This window comes from Vombatus ursinus, unplaced genomic scaffold, assembly GCF_900497805.2.
Source record: "Vombatus ursinus unplaced genomic scaffold, bare-nosed wombat genome assembly UNPS02014799.1, whole genome shotgun sequence".
Lineage (NCBI taxonomy): Eukaryota > Metazoa > Chordata > Mammalia > Diprotodontia > Vombatidae > Vombatus > Vombatus ursinus.
In genome coordinates, this window is record NW_020954577.1 from 47,997,454 (window position 1) to 48,019,308 (window position 21,855).

General features: G+C 44.5%; 1 protein-coding gene across 2 annotated transcripts in view; it reads left to right on the plus strand.

Annotated features, from left to right (window-relative positions):
• LOC114050630 (probable serine carboxypeptidase CPVL) overlaps positions 1 to 7,571 on the plus strand; it is a 125,092-nt gene extending 117,521 nt beyond the window's left edge. For both annotated transcript variants that reach the window (XM_027872468.1, XM_027872467.1), the window contains exon 13: positions 6,656 to 7,571. In XM_027872468.1, coding sequence (XP_027728269.1) covers positions 6,656 to 6,760 — 105 coding nt within the window. In that variant the 3' untranslated portion in view covers positions 6,761 to 7,571. The remainder of the gene's footprint in view (positions 1 to 6,655) is intronic.
• The last annotated feature ends 14,284 nt before the right edge of the window (positions 7,572 to 21,855 follow it).

Here is a 21,855-nt window from a genome sequence, read left to right on the forward strand (position 1 = left end):
TCCATTTATACTGTATACCTTTTGTATGTAATAGTTATTCATGTGTTCAGTCTCCCCTATTAGGATACACGGTTCTTGAGGGCAGGCATGGGTCTTTTGCCTCCTTTCTATCCCCAGGGCTGAGCCCAGTGCCTGGCACACAGTAAGCGCTTAATAACTGATTGGCTGGTGGAAGAGGCGGAGGAGCAGAAGGAATTGGGGTGGGGATTTGGTTGGGATGGAGGCTGCGGGGTTGGAATTCATGCCATAATAGAGGCAGAAGGAAGCAGGCTCAGGTCTCAGATCTTCAGATCTCATCCTGTGTCCGAAGTGGGAGGGGTCTTCCCAGGTAGAAATAGAAGTAGGCTGGGAAAGGACCGCCACCCACCCCTCCTGTCCCCAAGGGACTTGCAAACATCTTCTCTCCTTCTGGGATGGGATGGGAAGCCATTTTGGGAAAGATCACTGCTCTCAGGACCCCTGCTCCTTTCCCCACGCCACAAACAACGTTGTTTAGTGTATGGGCGGACAGCCTAGGGGAAGGAGCAGCTGCTTCCTTGTCTGTAGAATAATGGCACGATTTCTTTCCAACTTGAAGATCTGAGTTGACCACAGAAGCAGTGGGTCATAGCAGAAAGAGTGTTAGACCTTGTTGTTCAGTTATTTTCAGTTGTGTCCGACTCTCTGTGACTCCATTTAGGGTTTTCTTGGCAAAGATACTAGAGTAGTTTGACCATTTCCTTCTCCAGCCCATTTTACAGATGAGAAAACTGAAACAAACAGGATTAAATGACTTGCCCAGGATCATACAGGTCGGAAGTGTCTGAGGTTGGATTTGAACTCAGGTCCTTCTGACTCCGGAGCCAATGCTCTATCCACTGCACCACCTGTTGTTATTTTTCTGTTGTTCCAATCATGTCTGACGCTCCGTGACCACATTTGGGATTTGCTTGGTAAAGAGACTGGAGTGGTTTGGCATTTCCTTCCCCAGCTCATTTTTATAGATGAAGAATTGAGGCAAAGAGAGTGAAGTGACTTGCCCAGGGTCACACAGTTAGAAAGTGTCTGAGGTCAGATTTGAACCCAGGAAGGTGAGTCTTTCTGAAATAGTGCTGGCTTGAGAGTCCAAGGTCCTGGGTTCAAATCCCATGTCTGGTGCCTTACTACCTGTATAACCTTGGGGAGGTCAGTTCCCTCCCCTGGGCCTCGGTTTCCTAATCTGTCAAGTGAGAGGTTGGACTAGATATGTCCCCTAAGGTTCCTATGGCTCCAGGTATTTGATCCTACAATTATTATCCCCATTTTACAGATGGTAGAGGCCACATGGCAGGCCTGGGGTCATTGGTTGTAACTATACACCTAGAAGGGGCCTTAGGAGCCTTCATTTTTGATAGGGAGGGTCAGTCCAAGGTCACCCAGGGGTTAAGTGACAGAGGGGAGATTGGCACCTCAGTCCTCTGACTGCAGGGTGTTCTTGCTGCCGTCCTGTCTGGAGAAGGCCAGAGACGGGGTAGGCAGCGGCTGGGATCCATCCCCTGGCTCTGCCTCCCGCGTGACTCGTGGCAAGTTGCTTAGCGTTCACGTATTTCAGTGAGTTCCCTGGAATTCTCCTTTGGAGCTGTAGATGGGGTGCACCCACTTCGGTGGAGGGAGATCCCACACAGGGAGAGGTTCTTTCGCTATTTGATAGATTAAGAAACTGAGCTCAGAGGGGTGAACGAGATTTTTCATGGGTGGTCACAGGAATCGTGAGAAATGGAATCTTCCCAACTTGACCCCGATCTCCTCGTTCAACATCATTGTTTCCATTAGACCATGAACCACCTGTAGCGTGTAGTCAGTGTGTGTACTTTGTTGACATGATGGCGTGGTCCAGTCCAGGTTCCACTGTCTGCCCAGCATCCTATGCTCCAGCTCGTCTGTTCTGACTAAAACATGGCACCCTGCACTGAATACCGTGCTAACTGAAATGGAATAGAACTGCACTCATCCTGGATGTTATAACTCTTAATCTAGCCTATGGCATGCCACATTGTTGACACATCTTGAGCTGATGAGCCACTAAGATTCCCAGCTCTTTTTTTTTTCCTAGGCATTGGGGTTAAGTGACTTGCCCAGGGTCACACAGCTAGTAAGTGTTATGCATATGAGATCAGATTTGAACTCAGGTCCTCCTGATTCCAGGGCTGGTGCTCTATCCACTGCGCCACCTAGCTGCCCCCCACCCAGCTCTTTTTGTTTTCCTTTTTTTTTAATATCGCTCTTTTATTATTATTATTATTTTTTATGTGAGGCAATTGGGGTTAAGTGACTTGCCCAGACTCACACAGCTAGTGAGTGTTATGTGTCTATAGCTGGATTTGAACTCGGGTCCTCCCGACTCCAGGGCCGGTGCTCCATCCACTGCGCCACCTGGCTGCCCCCCCTCCCCCGCTCTTTTTCAATGGACCAGGTCAGTACCTCCCTCTCCCCATACTTGTAGCAGAGATATTTTGAAGCCATGAGTAGTATTTTCCATTTTTCCCTCTTAAATGAGGGTGGGGACTGTCTGTCTCTTTTGGTATCCCCCACACCTAGGACAGTGCCTGGTACATGGTAGGGGCTTGGTAAATGTTTGTTGACTATTGATGTGGCTAACTGAGCTAGCATGTTGAGATTTTTTCAATTTCGACAAGGTCACCATCCTCTCTCTTCGTCAGCGACTAAGTCACTCTCATGAGGATGTGTGCGTAGACACATTAAGCTGTTATTTACACATTCCCGCTTACAAGTAAATGACTGCTTGGGATTTAATGGGAGCACCAGGGAGGACTAGGATATAGTCCATTAAGCTTTTAAATTCACATTGAAAGGGAGCATTTCAAGTCCATTTTATTTTATTTTCTTTCATGTTTAGAAAATGACACTCTTTGGTTGAACTAGCCTCCAACCATAAATACAAATAAAATTCACTCCCATTTAAAGAACAGAAGTGATTTTGGTTTTTGGTCTTTGTATCACACTATCTATTTATAGTACCTAGCACATGGTAGGAGCTTAAATGTTTGTCTGGCTAAGTCCAAATAAAAATGCCATAAGAGAAAGAGTAGTTCCTTCAATTTAATTCAACACAAATTTACTAAATCATCTACTATGTGCAAGGCAAAGACAACATGCCACAGATCCTGAAGACATAGAATAGCAGATTCTTTCCACCTTCAAAGAGTTTATATTCCAGGAGCTTACCTAAGAATGAAAAACAAGACACATAGTAGGTCCAATTGCTGCCTCCTCACAGTACTCTGAGTAATGATGATAACACAGAAGCAACACCAGGGCAGAGGTATTGTGCCAGCTACTTGGGATTTTCTTCCTTCAGTTCTGCTTTGCTGAAGTTATTCAAACAGGATTGAGAGGAAGCTCACTGTTTACTAGCTGGGGCTATGACAGTAGCTAGAATTGTGTGCCAGTCACTTAATCTCTCTCAGCCTCAATTTTGTCATCTGTAAAATGGGGATAATAATAGCACCTTTCTCCCAGGGTTGTTGTGAGGATCCAATAAGAAGATATTTGTAAAGTGCTTTGCAAACCTTAAAGCTCTAAATAAATGCTACTGCTGCTGGTGGTGATGATGATAGAATTGTCCTAGGGGCAGTATGGCATAGGGCATACAGTACTAGGTTTGTAGTCGTGAAACTTCGGTTCAAATCTTGCCTTACTAGCTGTGTGACCCTGGTCAATTCATTTCAGCTCTGTGAGCACACAGTAGGAGCTTTTTCCTTCCCCCTGCTCTCTGGACCTGATTTGTCTTATTATATGTCCCAGGAGAGAAGATTAGCCCATGATTTTCATTGGTGTGGGTGGAGGCACCTTCCAGCAATGCAGATTAAGACTGTCTTGGTACCTTTACCAGGTGGTCTTCTTGACTTTCTGGGCCCACGGAGTTTATCGTCCTTTGGCCGGCCTTTCTGAGCGTCACTTGGCTAGGACATCAATGATACAGAACAAAGCCAGACCGTGAGCTCTACTAACATAGCCTTCAAGCACCCAGGACCACCTCCCTATTCCAAGTGAAGATTAAGGCCACGGAGGCCTGAGGAAGGCTAAACAAGACTCAGGCTCTGCCTTCTGGGAGTTTATAATCTCTTTTTATGATAGGAGAATGCACCACCCACACAAATAGCTACAATACCAAAGGGGATATGAAGAGTTTATAAAGGGACAAGAAGAGAAAATGGACGTGAGGGTCAAGGTAGCTTGAAGCCTTTCCAGCAGGCCTGGGAATGTGTCGTGGGTGGTTCTCACCCCTGAAGACGCCATCAATTTACTAGGAATCCTTCAAAGAAATGTCTGAGTTTTTCCCTCTGGTTGCAAACTCTAAGTAGGGTGTGGCCACCTTCAGAAATGGGCCATGGAGGTGAGAACTGGGACACCTGGGTCCCCTTGCCTCAAACCTAAGTTGGGTTTGCCAACATCAGAGTCAGCAGTGGAGATTGTGGTGGTCAAGGAGGGAGTTTGGGTGACTCTGTATGTGTGTGTGTGTGTGTGTGTGTGTGTGTGTGTGTGTGTGTGTGTATCTACGTGTGGAATGAAGAGTCGAAACTCCATTTTTCAATAATTCAGCAAACAGTTCTTGGTCAATACACACTTATTAAATTCTCCCTTTGTCCTAGTGCTATGCTAAGTGCTGGGGATACAGAATCAGTCAGTGAGCATTTATTAGGCACCTACTATATGCCAGGCATTACACCAAAAACTGGCTATAAGGAGAGGCAAAAACAGTCTCTGCTCTCAAGCCCACACTGTAATGGGGAGAAAATACAGAAATATTTAGGTACAGGCAGGTCCTAATTAGTACAAATAATGAATCTCCTCAAGTGGCCACATGTATTAGAATTTGAGTTATAATTATATAAAATAGGGTAATTGGTTCTAGCCCAGTGGAAATATGTAGTGTGAATTAGAATGATTTGCATTCTTCAAACATAAAAGATGTATAGAGAGTATAGAAGGTCATCTTAGAGGAGAAGGCACTAGCAGCTGGGGGATCTGGGAAGGCCTCCTGAACGTGGCCTTATAACTATGTGTTACGACTTCCTATCTTACCTTGAGCATTTCACTTCTCTGGGTCTTAGTTCCTTCAACTATAAAGTGAGGGGTTTGGACCGGACGGCACCTGAGGTCCCTTCTGGGTATAGATGTGGGTTCCAGCGATGCCACAATGTGAACCACTTGCCTCAGGAAAGCCTTTGAGAAGATGGCACCATCCTCTTGCAGGCCTGACATTATACGGCCTCACTCTTATCTTAAGAGGTCAGTTAGGGTGGATTTGGGTGCAAAGATAGATCTTCCCCTCCCCTCCCCCCCAAGTATGTTCTAAAAGATTCACAGACTTCTTATGAACTGAGAGAAAGGGTGAAGAATGACACGGTTTTGATTCTAATGCCTAAGGACCAGATTTCCTTTGATCATTCTTCCTGGATTAGTTGCAGACCAGTCTGGTATTGGCAGCTTCTCTAGAGAGCATCTCCAGAGAGCATCTCCCTGGACTCAGACCCTGTGAGGAGGAAGGGTCCCACTCGGAGGTGACCGTGTGAGCCGTCAGACTTCCCCAGCAGCAGCGATGTGTCTGGGCCTCATGTACTCAGCTCTTAGCTCTTCTTGAGCATTTCTGCCAAACCCGTCTCAAGACTTGGCAGCTGCATTTCATCACGTTCACGACTTAGTGAAATTTCATTTGGACTGAGATTGTACAGAAGACTCCCATCAGATAACTGCCCAGACCTAATTTCAAGGGGGTGGGGGGAAGAGAGACAGAGACAGAGAGAGAGAGAGAGAGAGTATACGTGTGTGTGTGTGCCTCTGTGCACGTGTGCCCATGTATATTGGGGGGTGGGAGGCAGCAAAGAGTACCCTTGGAGTCGCATGAAGGAGGTCTTGTCAGATGTATTTGCTTCCAGTTTTCCGTGACAAAAATGGAACATGTATGTACTGATGAAAAGCTTAGATTTGGACTTGAAGAGATGATGGTTTAAACTTCAACTGCGTGCCAGCTAGCCGTGAATTATCATCAAAGACATAACTAGGGCAGACAAGCAGAGCTTTGTCCTGGGGTGCCAAATGTAAAGAGTGCTGACAGCACTTGTCCTTGAATGCACTGGGGTAACTGCCTCCCCCATTCCTCTTAATCTCTCCCCATCACCCCAGCCCACAGCGGCCTTCCCAGAACTGGCCTTGAACCAACATCCTGTTGTCTTTGTCCCCACAAAAGGAGATAGTGAGATGCATTGGAAAGAGTGCTGAACTAGGAATCTTACAATCTGAATTTTATCCTAGTTCTGTATGACCTGTGTGACCTTGAACAAGTCATTTCTCTGGTCTTTAGTTTCCTCATCTCTGAATAAGAGAGTTGGAATAGATGATTTATTTGGTCACTTCCAGCTCTCCATCGATGATCCGATGTCTATGGGGTGGTGTTCCCTCCATTCCAAAGGAGGATGACTTTCTTGCTACTTATCCTGGGTACAGCTTGTGATGCTAAACCCAGCATGGTGTCTGAAAATGGTAGGCGCTCAGTAAGTGCTAATTTCATACTCTCTTAGCCCCATTCTGGGATTCAGTGCTCCTCGTTAGTGTAGAAGCATCTATTGTTTCTCTATATTTCAGTTCTCTTTCTTTTTCCTTCCCATCTCTCAAGGTAATTGTTCGAGGCGGAGGACACATCTTACCCAACGACCAGCCCCTACGGTCTTTTGACATGATCAACCGCTTTATTTTTGGGAAAGGATGGGAACCTTACTGATGGCTACCAGAAGTCCTCAAAGAAACTTAGGGGCTTTACCTCTCGAGAGAAAATGTAGAAAATCGAAAAGGATCTTTGATTTCTAGAAATCTGTTTATATTACTGCATCTTCATTCACATAAGGAAAATTTTGTTTTGTTGGTTAAAAAATATATTTCAAACAAATGATGACTTTTTCCCTCCTCCAAAAATGAACTTGACTGAAGCATTGTACAGCCATGAGGATTACATGATTTATTTTAAAGTAAGAATGAGTTGTGAAAGAAGCCTGCGCTGGAGTCAGGAGACTAGATCTCCAATTTCAGTTGTGCTGCCTCATAGCTGGGTGACCTTGGACAGCGAGATACATCACCTGTATTGAGCCTCAGGCTCCGTGTCTATATAGCGGTAGGGGCTGAGGGGGAGGGGAATGCAACTCTTACTTGACCAGATTGTTGTAAAGAAAACAATTCGGAAACTGCATGGTTCCTAAGAAATGCGATTTGTTATTATACTATGACATTTATTCAATTGGAGACAGTGGTTCCAGAGAAATCAGGAAAGATTTGTATCAACTGATGAAAAATGAAGCGCACAGAGCCAGGAGAACAATTTGTGCATAACAACATTGTGAAGGCAAACAATTTTAACAAAACCCAAGAACTCTGATCAATGCAGTGATCAACCAAGATTCCAAAAGATCAGTGATGAAGAATGTGATCCACCAGAGAGTTAACATAGAGGAGACTGACTCAAGGTGCAAAATGAGACACATGGTTGGGTGTGGCCAATATGAGAATTTGTTTTGCTTGATCAGTTTCTTTATTACAATGTTTTTGTTTGTTTGCTTGTTTGTTTTCCCAATAAAGAAAAGGGGGGAGGGTGGAGAAAAATAAATCTTTGTTATTTGAAATGTAAATAAATTTTAATTAAAAAAGGAACTTAAAGACCGTAACTGTGATTTCTTTAGTAAGTTTTCAATGAGAAAGCTTCCTTAACTAATGGAGATTAGTGCCTACACTGCAACTTTTAGTCTTATAGTCTTGTCTGGGGGCCTTGCTAAGTGACTTGCCCAGGGTCACACAGCCGGTATATGTCAGGCAGGACTTGAACCCAGGTCTTTCTGACCCCAGACCCAGTTCTCTATTTGCTAAGCCACATTACCAGTCACTAATTCTTACCATATTGTGAAAAAAAGAATCTGAAGTATAAAGGAGGTGGCAAAGTTATAGCAGATGAAAGAAACTTCAAATCTTTTAAAATAACCCTTTAGATTGAGGTTGAGATGAAGATTGTGTGACTTTGGGGACCCCTGACTTTATAAAGCTGTGGGACTTAATATTTCATTCTTCTTTGGATTGGAAATCCCATGTACAAAAGTATCGAAGTCTATAAATGCAACAATCAGAGAATCTTCTGAAGCTTTGCCTCAACCAAATTTCTGGATATATTTAGCATTTTTTTCTTCATATGTTTCTAAATCTTTGAAAATCAAGACAGGGCCAAAGTACCTGACATAGAAATGTGGTGAAACCTTTGCAGCATGGATAAAGTGCTGGACATGGAGTCCAGAAGAATTGAGTTTGAATCCTGCCTCAGACATTTACTAGCTGTGTGACCCTGGGCAAATCACTGAACAACTCTGTGCCTCAGTTTCCTCATCTGTAAAATAGGGATAATAATCATTATGAGAATCAAATGAGATTTGCACAGATTTACATATCTTAAAGTGCTGTATAAATGTTAACTCATTATATAATTTTGATTATTTTCTAATATAGCATTTTATCAATCAACAGCCATTATTGGGGTAGGCAAGCTAGGCTAGCTTAAGCAGCAAAGCATTCTGAAGGACAGACAGAAGGCAGCATATGCCAAGCGGGGCAAACACTACCTCATCCAACAGTTCCCCAAAGACCATGATGGAGACAGCCCAGGTCCCTGAACCCCAGAGCTCTGAGAATAGCAGACCCCTACTCCAGGCTTTGCAGCCGTCATCCAAGGGAGGAATCCTTGTGAGGGAAGGGTCCTCCATCCCCACCACCATCAACACCAAGAGCCCCAGGAATAGCAGAGCCCCTCCAGACTGCCAGCCCTGCTTCCAACTTGGCTTGTAGCCATCACCTGGGGAAGCGATCACCATGGTGGTGGGACCTAGCAACTTCCTGTACAAGCATTATGGCCCCCACCTCCTCAGCTACTGTGGCTACTGGAGAACCTGAAAATTCTCAAGGCTGAAGTCCTTGGCTTTGGTGAGCAATTCTCGTCAGAGACTGATGTGGTTTTATCATTTGACATGAGAAGTTGCACCCCAAGGACCACTGAGTCTTACTGCCTGACTTGCAGCTAAGATCTGCATGTTGGTGTTAAGGGCAAGGGCCGGCTTGGTTTTCTGTGTGTATCCCCTGCTCTTACACCATGCTGTGGACCTAGTAAGCACCTAAATGTTTTTTTTTATTCACTCATTCAGAACCTACTATGGACTGGCTATACACAGGATCCAAAACCCAAATTGAAATAGTCCCTTCCCTCAAGGAGCTTACCTTCTATTCTTTTTCAGATAAGCGTATTTCTTGTCCTGCCCATACATCTTCTGTATGTACTACAGCTTCATTACTACACATTGTAACCCCAGTTTAAGTGGTAGGGTATGCATGGGCATGGTGACCTTGGGCAAGTCATTCAAGCTATTCAGGTTCTGGTTCCAGCCTCCCATTTCCAGAAAGATTTCCCATTATTCTCTTTCCTGTCCCCAGTCTATGTCCCACCCCAAATGGCTTATTTCCTGTTGCCCATGAGGGATTTTCCCTCCCACCTCTGTAGGACAACCAACCAACTTTGTTCAGGCTGTACCCCATGACTAGATTTCTTCTCTCGTGACCTCCATCCCTTGAAACCCACAGATTCCTTCAGGGGAACTGAAGTGCCCCCTCTTACATTGATTTCCTCCCCATCCCCAGTCATTAGTGATCCACAGTCCCTGCCCCCACCATTGCTTTGTATATATGTATGTGTTTTATTCCCTACCACACTCTCCTCTCCAGTAGAATATTTGCTTCTTTCAGGGAGCAGGACCATTTCATCTGTCTCTCCAGCACCTAGCCCAGTGCTTTGTTCTCAGCAGGCTTTTCATAAACCCTTCCTGAATTGAGTCAAATTCCCTTGGACTCCTGTTCTTTCCTCTGCAAAACGAGGCACGAGTGGGACAGTACCAGATAATTTCCCAGGTCCATCCTGGCTCTAACTCCTAGGATCTGGCCCTTTCCTGTAACTGTAATTTTACGCAATAATCTCATTTTCTCTTAGCACGTTATTTGTTCTTCTAAAGAATTCAGTTTTTCTTTTTTTTTTTAGAAGTGATTACCATCATAAGGATGCACTCAGAAAAGCCACTTTGCTGAGAGGCAGGATGTCTGAGTGCTGGTTAGAAGTGCCATTTATGCATGTGAGCTTGGGCAAGACTTCCTCTATCTCTGACGGCCTCAGTTTCCTCATATGCAAAGTAAAAGGATGGAGCAGAAATGCCTTCCTGCTCTAAAGTTCCATGATTCTAAGAATAGTAAGACTCGCCAGGATCTCAGCCCCAAGACAGGGGGAGGGGCAAGGCCTTGTATGAGCCACTCCAGTATGTTTCGCTTTTAAAACTGGCTTTCTGAAACATCTGGAATACACGCTGGCCACAGTGTTTGTTTTTCCCTAAAGCATAGCCCTTCCCTAAAAGATGTTAATTCGATTTGTGCTGGCCCAGGTCTATGGAAGGTCTTCAGAGCTTTTGTCTATAAAAGCCCCAAAGTTGTGAAGGCGCCGTGGCCTCTTCCTTTTCGTGCCACCAACAAAAGCTGCGGCCGAAGGCCTGAGCTCCCAGGAGACTCTGGCAATGTCTACTCTGATTTGTTGCTGTGAAAAGTCTGGGCTTCTCTTCATTTCTTCTGGACAAGGAGGCTTTCCACGCTCAGCGCTGATGATGTATGAGGCCTGGTGGCCACGTCAATCCTCGAACCATTCAATCTCTTACTTCTCGGTCCATACACAGCCCCATTCTTTATGACTCTGGGGTGGAGGGCTGACCTCTCGTCAATGGAGCCAATCCCGAAGGTGATGGCTGGCTTGTTAGGGATGGAAAGGTGGGGCCCGGGATGAAACATTGATGCCGATGAGGAAGTGACTCCTCTGTCTTACACACACACACACACACACACACACACGCACACACACACACACACACACACACACACACACACACCCAGGACGTGGTGGTCATCAGTTATTTCAGTTCTTTGGAGGGTCTTTTGTCGTGATCCACCACCGACTCAGATTTAGAGCTTATAAAGGGCTTTAGCAAGCCAAACTTCTCATTTGACAGATGGAGAGTCAAGCCCAAACGTGTCAAGTGACACACACAAGGCTGCCTGTGTGGTTTTTATTGGAGGTAGGATTTGAACCCTCATTATCCTGACTCAGACACTAGCTGTGTGACCCTGGGCAAGTCACTTCACCCTCCTTGCCTCAGTTTCCTCATGTGTAAAATGAGCTGGAGAAGGAAAGGACAAACCACTCTAGTATCTCGGCCAAGAAAACCTCAAAATGGGGTCACAAGGAGTCAGACACAACTGAAATGACTGAACAACACTTAGCTTCAAGACTGGATTTGAAATGGAGATGGTGAGTTAGGGAAACTGAGTAAGACGTTTCATAAGTCCTTGTCTCTCCAAAGTATGCTCCCCTCATTCAATCTAAAAAGCATTTATTAAGCCCCTACTATAGGCTGAGAACTGAGAAGACAAAACATCAAGCAGTCCCTGCCCTCAGAGAGCTTCCATTCTACTGAGTGATGAGACATCAGACCGATCCGAGCTCAACCACGGGTCACGCACAAATAGTCTGCGTGAACCTCCGGGGTGGATTCTCTAAGTTGGCATATCTTGTGTTTCTCTTGAGCTATTTCAATTCTGCTTTGCTCATAGAGCACAGCACCTTTTCCGATGTGGGCACGCCATGCTGACCAGTCCTGTGACAGTGTGTCCCTTGTCACACAATCAATTCCAAAGTTCTTAAGAGAGAACTTGAGAGTGTCCTTGTATCACTTTTTCTGACCACCATGTTAGCCCTTGCCTTGGGTGAGTTTTCCATAAAATAGCCTTTTAGGCAAATGTATATTTGGCATTCATACAATGTGACCAGCCCTTCGGAGTTGTGCTCTCTGCAGTAGAGTTTGAATGCTCAGCAGTCTAGTTGAAGAAAGGACCTCAGTTGTCGGGTTTATCCTGCCATATAATCTTCACAATCTTCCTAAGACCATACAAATGAAAATGATTCCGTTTCCTGACATAGTGCTGGTATATTTTCCAGGTTTCACAGGCATACAACGAGGTCAGCACGATGGCTCTGTAGACCTTCAATTGGGCAATCAGTCTAATACTTCTCTTCTACGCTTTCCTTCGGAACCTCCCAAACACTGAGCTAGCTGGCAATGCCTACATCTACCTCAACATCATGTGTATGTGCCTGGACAGTACGCTGCCTAGGTAAGTGAACTTATCCACAGCATTCAGAACTTCTCCATTTGCTGTAACCAGGGGTTCCACGTATGGCTGGTGCGGTGCAGGCTGGTGGAGAACCTGTGTTTTCTTGGTGTTCATTGTTGGGCCAAAATTAGCACAAGCAGCAGAAAATCTATCCATATTTTGTGGCAGTTCAGCTTCAGAGGCTGCATTGAGTGAACAATCATCTGCAAAGAAAAAAATCATGCACCAACACTCCCTCCGCTTTAGTCTTGGCTTGCAACCTTTTCATGTTGGATAATTTAGCATCAACATGATAGCTGACCTTGAGACTGTGTTCATCCTCATAAGGCATTTCACAACATGGCTGAAAACATGCTAAAAAGCATGGGAGCAAGCACACAGCTTTGTTTCACTCCATTTTTTTTTCTTTTTGCCTCAAAAAAGGAAAGTAAGAACACTGTGAAATGCTCTGCCTTTTTGCTCTCTCCCTCCCCCTCTGTCACTCTCTCCCAAACCCCAGAAAATGTTTGCTGACAATCCCTAGCTGCTGTTCCCAACCTCTCTTATGGGGCTGATGGATGAGATGCCTGCATCAAACTGGCCCCACTAACCAAGTCTAGCTTTCTGTTTTCTTTGTACTAAATAAACAATGCTTGCAGAGTGAAGAAAAGTCAGGGATCAAAATCCCAACCGAGTTTTCCCTTGTGTGCCCCAGCCTGAGGTCGTGTAGGACACTGCTGCTGCCCGGGACTGGTCATTTCACTGAGAATCCTCTGGGGCTCCTCTGGGACAAGACACTCTTCAAAGAGGTCATTGTCCTGCCTCTTTCCAGGCAACATGACTCACCCAAAGAAAATGCTGGGGCTGGAGGGGCAGAAGTAAACAAGCAACCAAACCAGGCAGATCCTATGGAAAAAACAAGAGTCCAGGATGAGATTTGGTGGAAAATTCAAGTTGATTTTGGCCTGAGGGCAACGGGGGTGGGGAGTGGAGGGGTGGAGATTGCAAGAAGGGGAGAAGGGGGAGCTGTTGAGTGTTCTCAACAAGGCGTCATGTTTGTGGCGGGGTAGTTCTGCAACCAGGGGCCTCTAGGTGGAGCTATAGTGCATAGAGCACTGGGCTTGGAGTCAAGAAGACATCTTCCCGAGTTCAAATCTGGCCTCAGGCACTTACTAGTTGTATGACCCTGGGCAAGTCACTTAACCCTGTTTGCCTCAGTTTCCTCCTCTGCAAAATAAGCTGGAGAAGGAAATGGCAAACCGCTCCCGTATCTCTACCAAGAAAACCTCAAATGGGGTCATGAAGAGTCAAACACAACTGAAATGACTGAATAACAACAAGCTTTTCAATAGCACATCTTTCAATTGGTGAAAGGAGATGCTATTCAATGAGGAAACAGTTGTAGTACAGTGGGGAAAAAACCCACTGATTCTGTAGTCAGAGAACCTGGGTTTGAATTCTGCCTCAGATGATTATCACCTGTATGGCCTTGAGCAAATAACAATCTTCCTGGGCCTCAGTTTCCTCATCTGTAAAATGAGGGCATTGAACTAGAGATTCTCGGAGGGTCCTCCTAGAGATATGATCTTCTCCGTGCCTCACTTTCTTCATCTTCACCATGAAAGGACCGTACTTAATGGCCTCTGCAGCTCCTTCTGGACCTAGATCTATGATTCTGTGGAAACTCTGGGCCTCGGTTTCTTCATCCGTAAAATGAGAGGGTTGGGCTAGAAGGCTGCTAAGGCCCCTTGGAGCTCTAAATGTGTCATCACATTTAGATGTCACCCAGTGGGTAGCTTTTCTTCTCACTGTTAATCTCCATAGTTCTAGGGTCTGGTCGTTTCAGCAATGCTTCTTCTTCTTTTTTTTTTTTGGTGAGGCAATTGGGGTTAAGTGACTTGCCCAGAGTCATACTGCTTAGTTTAATGAGTCTAAGGCTGGATTTGAACCCAGGTCCTCCTGACTTCAGACCCGGTGTTCTATCCACTGCACCACCCCTCAGCAATGCTTTGTTAAACCTATGCGATGTCCCAGGCGCTAGGGGTAGAGACAAGTAGAATCAAATCCTGCCTTAGAGGAGCTTAAGCCTCTTCCATGGGGCATCTCCCAAGTCTTAGGGATCGACCAAAACAGACTGACAAACCGTGCCTGTCGTGCCTACCACACAGGGTTAATAGATCGCTTCGTAAGCTGAAAATCAGTCTATAAAAGGGCAGTTACTTGGTTGGCTCCTAAGGAACCCCTGCAGCGTTGGAGGCCAACGCCTGGCGGTCTCTGATTGCGTGCCTAGGGTTTTGAGCAATCCTCCTCGGAGGGGTGGGGCTGGGTGGTGACACATATGGATATACCACAAAGCAGCACAAAATAATTCTCCATCCTGGGCTAGGGGGAGTCTGCCAAGTCATGGAAATTGAGATCAGGTGACTTCAAAACTACAGCCATCACCACCACCCAGGGCCAAACAAATCTTGTTATGCATTCACCGCCCTTTAATCAGGGCAGATGCTGCTGATAGAGAGGGTGTGAGGGTCCCAGCTGCTCCCTTCTACATCCCTCCCCTTCAGACACTCAGGCGTACTCTGATGCCTCATTGACTGCCTCTCCCAATTGCTGCCGCAGCTGTTGAGAAACGTTCCCACTCCCCTAGGGCTTCATAAACTCCCCACAACCGGCACCTGAGAAGTGACCGGGATGACGTGAAGGACTGGGACACATAGGGATCCAGGGAACGCACACGGAGGTCCGGGATCCTGCCAGACAGTCCCCGGATCACAGAATTAGAGAGCTGGAAGAGATCTCTGCATCCATCTTGTCCAAACCCCACACCAAAGGAATCCTGACTGTCATCTACCCAGCAAATGGTCCTCCAGCCTCAACGACTTCCAAGGAGGAGGAAGCCACCAGCCCACTCCACTTGGGGACAATTCAGATTGTCAGGGGTTTCCCTGACATCAAGTCTGCATTTGACATCTTCCACCCACAGCTCCTGGTTCTACTTTCTGGGACCAAACAGAATAAACCTGGTCCTTTTTCCAAGTCACAAATTTGAATATAACTCTCACACCCCTCCTTTCTTCTCCAGGCTAAACAGGCCCACTTCCTTCAACTGATGCTTCACAGGGAGGCAGCTAGTTAGCTCAGTAGATAAAATGTTGTACCTGGAGTCAGGAAGACCTGAATTCAAGTTTTCCCCCAGACATTTACCAGGGAAAAGTCACTTAACCTCTGCCTGCCTCAGTTTCCTCATTTGTAAAATGAGGATAAAAATAACACCCACCTTCTAGGGTTATTGTAAGGATCCAATGAGATAATAATTCTAAAGTGCTTGGCACATAGTAAGCACTATATAAATGTTAGCTATTATTTTCGCTAGGAGCTCTCTCACAAGCTCCATTCTCGGGCATCAGCTCCTCTGCACTCATATTTGTTCTGTCGTTTCCAGTGTAAAGGTCACTCACGTTGACAGAGAAAAGAGAAACAATGACTGAGCAGCTCTGTTTTCTCTCTCTGTTTTCAGATATCAGCCTCCCACCTACCTCAGACAAGGCTCAAATCCCTGCTTTGAACCTCTTTCTCCGAAATATAGCTTAAAAAAACTTTTGTTGTATCACATGCAAGAAAATAGCTGAGAGGTGTAATAACAACCATGCTGCAGAGAGGGTAGAATGTGACCAATCCATTGATCTCACACCTACTGGGATCATTCAGGCCCCCCACTTTGGAGACTATTATCTTAAAGTGGCCCAGTGGATAGAGGGGTTCATATGGGGCCTAGAGTCAGGAAGACTGAGTTCAAATCCAGCTTCAGACACTTAATAGCTGTGTGACTCTGGGGAAGTCACTTAACCCTGTTTGCCTCAATTTCCTCAGCTATAAAATGGGGATAATAATAGCACCTACCTCCCAGGGCTGTTGTGAAGCTCAAATGAAATAATCATTATAAAGTGCTTGCCTGGCACATAGTAAGTGGTATATAAATGTTAGCTGTAAACATTATTATTGTTGTTGTTATTGTTATTAAAGAGCATGTGTCAGAGGCAGTTATTGTTATTAAAGGCTAGCATGTATCAGAGGCAGTACTTGAACCCAGGTCTTCCAGATCCCATGGCCAGAATTCTGGTCACCACCCAGGCAGTCTCTCCTGGTAATACAAAGACAATGAAAGAAAGCCAGCAAGGTGCATACATTCTCATTATTATTGTTCATCCTTCGTTCTTGAAGAAGACCAATGACGTCACAAGGGTGACGTGACTTGTGTGTGAAGCGGATTTGAGGGGGCAGAGCTGAGCAAAGTCTTCAGCCTCACTCTCTCCTCCAGAGTCATTGAAGTCAATGGCAAGACAAAGGTCAAGATGACTGGTGAGGACGCAGGATGCATTGAGTGACCTTGGCTTTAGAATGAAAGGGAGGGTGATCCCCAGGTCTTCTCCTGTCTTCCCTGTGGCTCCTCAGTCCTACTTTTTGGGTTGCTCATCTGGCCTTGGCTTTGGGAACAAAAGTTCTTTTGGACATTGTGAGAACAGTTTCTCCGTCTCTGCCATATCCAGGTAGCCACGCTGAGAGCAGAGCCTGTCATCTGCAATGGAGGACAGGTTGACTTATTTCTGCAAAGACTCTTAGAAGAATGCAGAGTGAAAAACATACATCAGAGGGGACAGGAGACACCGAGAATGTGTTCTAGTCACTAATTTACTGCAGGGCTTTCGCTGCTTTATAAGCTACAGAACCTTATCGGTCTCTTAAAGCACCGGGCAAAAGCCACAGAGGAAGGAACTGTACCTGGAAGACATCTCATGGACACAGGATATTATTCCATTCCTTACACTGAAATATGATATAAAGCCAAGTTCTCTTCTCATAGTCTGTGGCTAAGTGTATAATGAACACTCTTGGAGTCCGGAAAACCCTGGGTTCAAGTTCCGCCACTGACACCTATTACCTGCATGACCTTGGGCAAGGCAACTGAGCTTTCAGTAATTTAGACAGCTCCCTAAAGAAAGGTGCCAACCTGCATTAGTGAAGGGCATTTCCTCATCTGGGAATTCTCTACCCTTATGAACTCTCAGTGCAAGAAGAACATGTTGACTACTACTTCTAAACCAATACAAAACCACGTAGAAATCAGACTGCAAAATGCAAAGATAGATTAATGGGAGAGAAGATCTGACTAATTGGCTTTGACATCCTCTGAAGTTGACAGTGACCCATTGACTACTCTTTGTTTCCAGACATTAAAATAGTTACAAACCCATCTCCCTTTACCATCTTTGCTCCCTCTTATTCACGGCAATAGGCTGAAATCTAGGTAAATCTAGATATCTGCTACATTTCCTTGACTCACCACTTAAATAACTTTGTCCAAAAAAAGAAAGGAAGGAAGGAAAGAAGGAAGAGTCTGATGTGAGCTGATTTTGATGAATGACGCTGGCTTTTTGTGATCCTCATTTCCTTTTCTTGATGTTCACTAACCATCTCTTTAATGAGACATTGAAGGATTTTGCCTGAAATTGAAGTCAAGCTCACTGGACTATACCTGTAGCTTCCATCCTCCCCTCTCCCGTCCCTTTGTCCTAAGATGGGGCAACGTTTGCCTTTCTGCCGTGCTTGAGTCCTTCTCCTGTTCTCCGTGGTCTTTCACAGGCTGTGAGGCTCAGTAACCACACCACTCAATCACACTATGTGCCAGGCAAGGTGCCAAGTATGGGGGCACAAAGACGGTGAAACTGCAAACTGCTTCCACCCTTGAAGTACAACTAAGTAGGCAGACTTACCAACTAGAGGTGGTAACAAGACCTGATATAAGTTAAATAACTAGATAACATAATAAATACAACACAGACACAAAGGCATTTTGTGGGTGAGGAAGCCATGAGGAATTTGGATCAGGAAAGACTTTGTGAAGAAAGCAGCATGTGAGCTGAGCCTTGGGGGAAGTTAGGTATTTGAAGGGGTAGAAGTAAGAAGAGAGTGCATTCCAGGTAGGAGGAACAGCCAAGGCAAATGTACAGAGGTAGGAGATAAAAGTATAGAGATAGAGAGACATAGATATATCCATATATATAGTTATAGTTATATATGTCATTACATATATGCAATTATTGCATATATTGCAAATATATACACACTGCACATGTGTATACACACATATATGTGTGTGTATATATATATACAGTCTGTGCGTGTAAATTTTCTCTCTAATGTATTGTCCATGAAAGAGGATAATGAGAGAGGCCAGGAAGATAAATTTGGTAAAGGGCTTTAAATGCCAAACAGAGCCTTTTTCTATTTGATTCTAGAATAACAGATTGCTGCTGAGTTTATTAAGTGGGGGTAGAGCATGGTCAGACCTGCCAGTCCTTTCAGGACCTCTGGCCAGGTACCTTGAACTCAAGGGCACCTTGGTGTTCTCTTGCTATTCCCGTCTATTTATCTTATCGATTCCCCACTGACCATCTTTCTTCTGGGCTCCTTCATTTCTAAGCCAAGCTCATCGGCCGCAGCAGAGAAAGCAGAAGCAGATTACAAATTTAGATACTCTGCTTCCCCTTTCTCATCAAGCATCATTGTTTCATCCACTTCGAGCAGTGATACTTCTTGCACCCCTTTCTTCTTCCCAAAAATATTCAAACAACAACAGTAACAACCTATTTTTTCTTGTTCATCATTCTCTTTGCCAGGCTGAGCTCTGACGTTGCTTTTGCAGTTCTGCTCCATGCCTGTGTAATCATACTTTGTTCTTTCTCATTGCTGCCATCTTCTATACAAGTCTTTAAAAAAGATGTCATTTTGTGAGCTCCCTGTGTGTCCACATCTCTTCAGACCATTGTCCCTCTTCCTCCTCATCAGAATCATTTCTCTTTGTGGCTTCAGAATCCCATTACTGAGAACTTCCCATTCATTCTGGACAGAATTCTCCTGTAGAATTTTGGTTCACAAGACCTTAACGATCCTTCCTCTTCACCCTTTGAAATCTGCTTTCAAAATCAAAGGTCCTTGTCATACTCTGCACAGCTTTCTTCTCTTCTATCACAAACTCTAAGATGGGATGACCATGTATTCCCCGCCTCTGAGATTCCAATTTCCATCCCGACAACCAACCACTTCCTCACAATTGGAGGGAATCAAATCCAGAAAGAAGTTTCCCTTGTTGGTTCCCCAAACTTTTTTTTTTGGCTAGGCTATGGGGTTAAGTGACTTGCCCAGGGTCACACAGCTAGTAAGTGTTCTTGTCTGAGGCCGGATTTGAACTCAGGTCCTCCTGAATCCAGGGCTCTATCCACTGCACCACCTAGCTGCCCTGGTTCCCCTAACATTTGAGAGATATAAGGCAAGTCAAGAAATCATTAGCTTCTCTGAGATTACCCATCACTACTATTACCTAACACTACTACTACTACCTCTGAGCCAGGGTTGTGTTCTGTTCTTCCTAGGTAGAGTCAGAAAGACCTGAGTTCAAATCCTGCCTCAGACACTAGCTGTGTGATTCTGGGCTGACCATTTAACCTCTTTTGGCCTCAGTTTCCTCATTTATAAAATGGAGATATTAACGGTACCTACCTTACAAGAGAATCAAATGAGATAACATTAACGTAAAGCGGTTTTTAAACCTTAATGTGCTATGTAAATGCTAGCTAACTATTATTCTGGGAGCTAAATGGGGTCACGAAGAGTCAGACATGACTAAAATGACTGAACAAACAAAAATCTATTACTCCTCAACTCTTCATCTATTTCATCTTTCTGTCCTGGTGGTCTGTAGTATATTTCAAATAGATGCCCGCTATTTTAATAGGCTTTACCTACTAATCTGCCTTATAGAAGTATTTTACAGTTGCTACCCACATGGAAATATATGTAAATATAAATGTATATATATATATAAGCTTACATATATACATAAATATATATGTATATTACTTCTAATTGACTTACTCAGTAGTCATTTAACTTTAGATTCACAAGAAGTAGGAATTTTTTTCAAACAGACCACTTAGGACACATATGGACAGATGGCAATATAGTCAGTGTGTTAATTCTGCAACCTTAAGACAAATTTTTAAGATTATTGAAAGACTAATTCTATCATAATGATGGATATTAATGGTGTTGAGAACCAAAATAAAAAGGCCACTCCCCAGGGTTGTTCCTATAAAGTAAATAGACATGGTTATGTCAGTTTATGAAGTGGGGACTTACACCTAAAAGCAGGTTAGTAGATATTTTCCCCCTCTGAGCAGAGAACAGTCAAGTAACTTTGATTCTGTGACCTTTAGTGGTAGAGATGGATGTGAGGAAACTCTAAGAACTCAGAAAATATAACAGAAGAGAAACCACAAGCAGAGGCATTGGAGAATGTCTCCATCTAAAGGCACACTCCTGTCTCCCCCATCCATCAATAACCACAGGACTCCTGCACCCTGGCTTCTTAAAGAAATCAGCTTTTTTTTTTTAAACAATAATAGCAGGTGCAGGTTAAAGCTCACTGCCCAGTCCTGCACATCAAAAGCAGACACATACAACATGCCTCTTTACAATGTCCACAATTACTCTGATTGTACCTTACAAATGAACGTTTCTTCTGGTGCTTTTATTTTTGAGAAATCAGAACAACCTTAAAGGAAATAAGGAAGATGCCCCAAATTCTCCCCTCACTCCGCCATGTTCTGCATCTTCCTCCGAGTCCACGCTGCCTGGGAAGGGACCCAAGCACAACTGATGCAATCAGGATGTCCTTCCTTAGCCTCATGCCAAGAGGAGCTGCGAGAGGGTCATGGGATCTAACAATGAGGGCTGGGGGAGAGCTCAGAAGGCCCAACATTTTACATGCAGCTAGTTGTACTGCATCAGGATGTCAAACCTGGCCCTGCCCAAAACTCCCCAACAGCCCAAACCAGACTACAATGTAAAACAAATAAATACAAATACAATACAACATAGATAATGTTAATTTGTGGTTTTCTAAGTCAACACGAACTTCATTTCTATCTGAATTTGACACTGGACTGGACTACGAAGCCATATTCTTGTGTGGCTATTCTCTCCTGCCAACTTTTTACACAGGGGTTCTTAATGTTTTTCAGTGCTATGGACTCTTCTGGTAAATGTAGTGAAACTTCTGGGTCCCTTCTTAGAATGAGGTTTTTGGATGCATGAAAGAAAATACACAGGATTACAAAGGAAATAATTTATATTGAAATAATTGTCAGCATATTTAAAAGATAAAAAAAAACAAAAATAAGTTCACAGATCCAAAGTTCCGAACTTCTGTTCTAACCCAAACACATGGAAACTTTGGGGAGCCATTTAAGCTGTGCAGGGGATGGTAGTATGTAATAAAATGTTTTCTAATTGGCTCTGAAGCCAGAACTGATGACTGAGGAGTTGGTAAGCCAGAAGCACAAGAGCGTCTAAGGGGCAGCCTGTCCATTTCTCACTCTTTCATTGGCCTGGTTGGGATAAGGCAGCTCTACTTTAAGCTTGACAATGAATAGATGGAGGGATAGGTGGCTACCCAATGGGTTTCCCTCACCCAGCTGCTCCCCTCCAAGGTTACTGTGAACACATGGTCACCTGGGTCTCTTTGCATATATTCTTTCTTGATGTTAGGCAAAT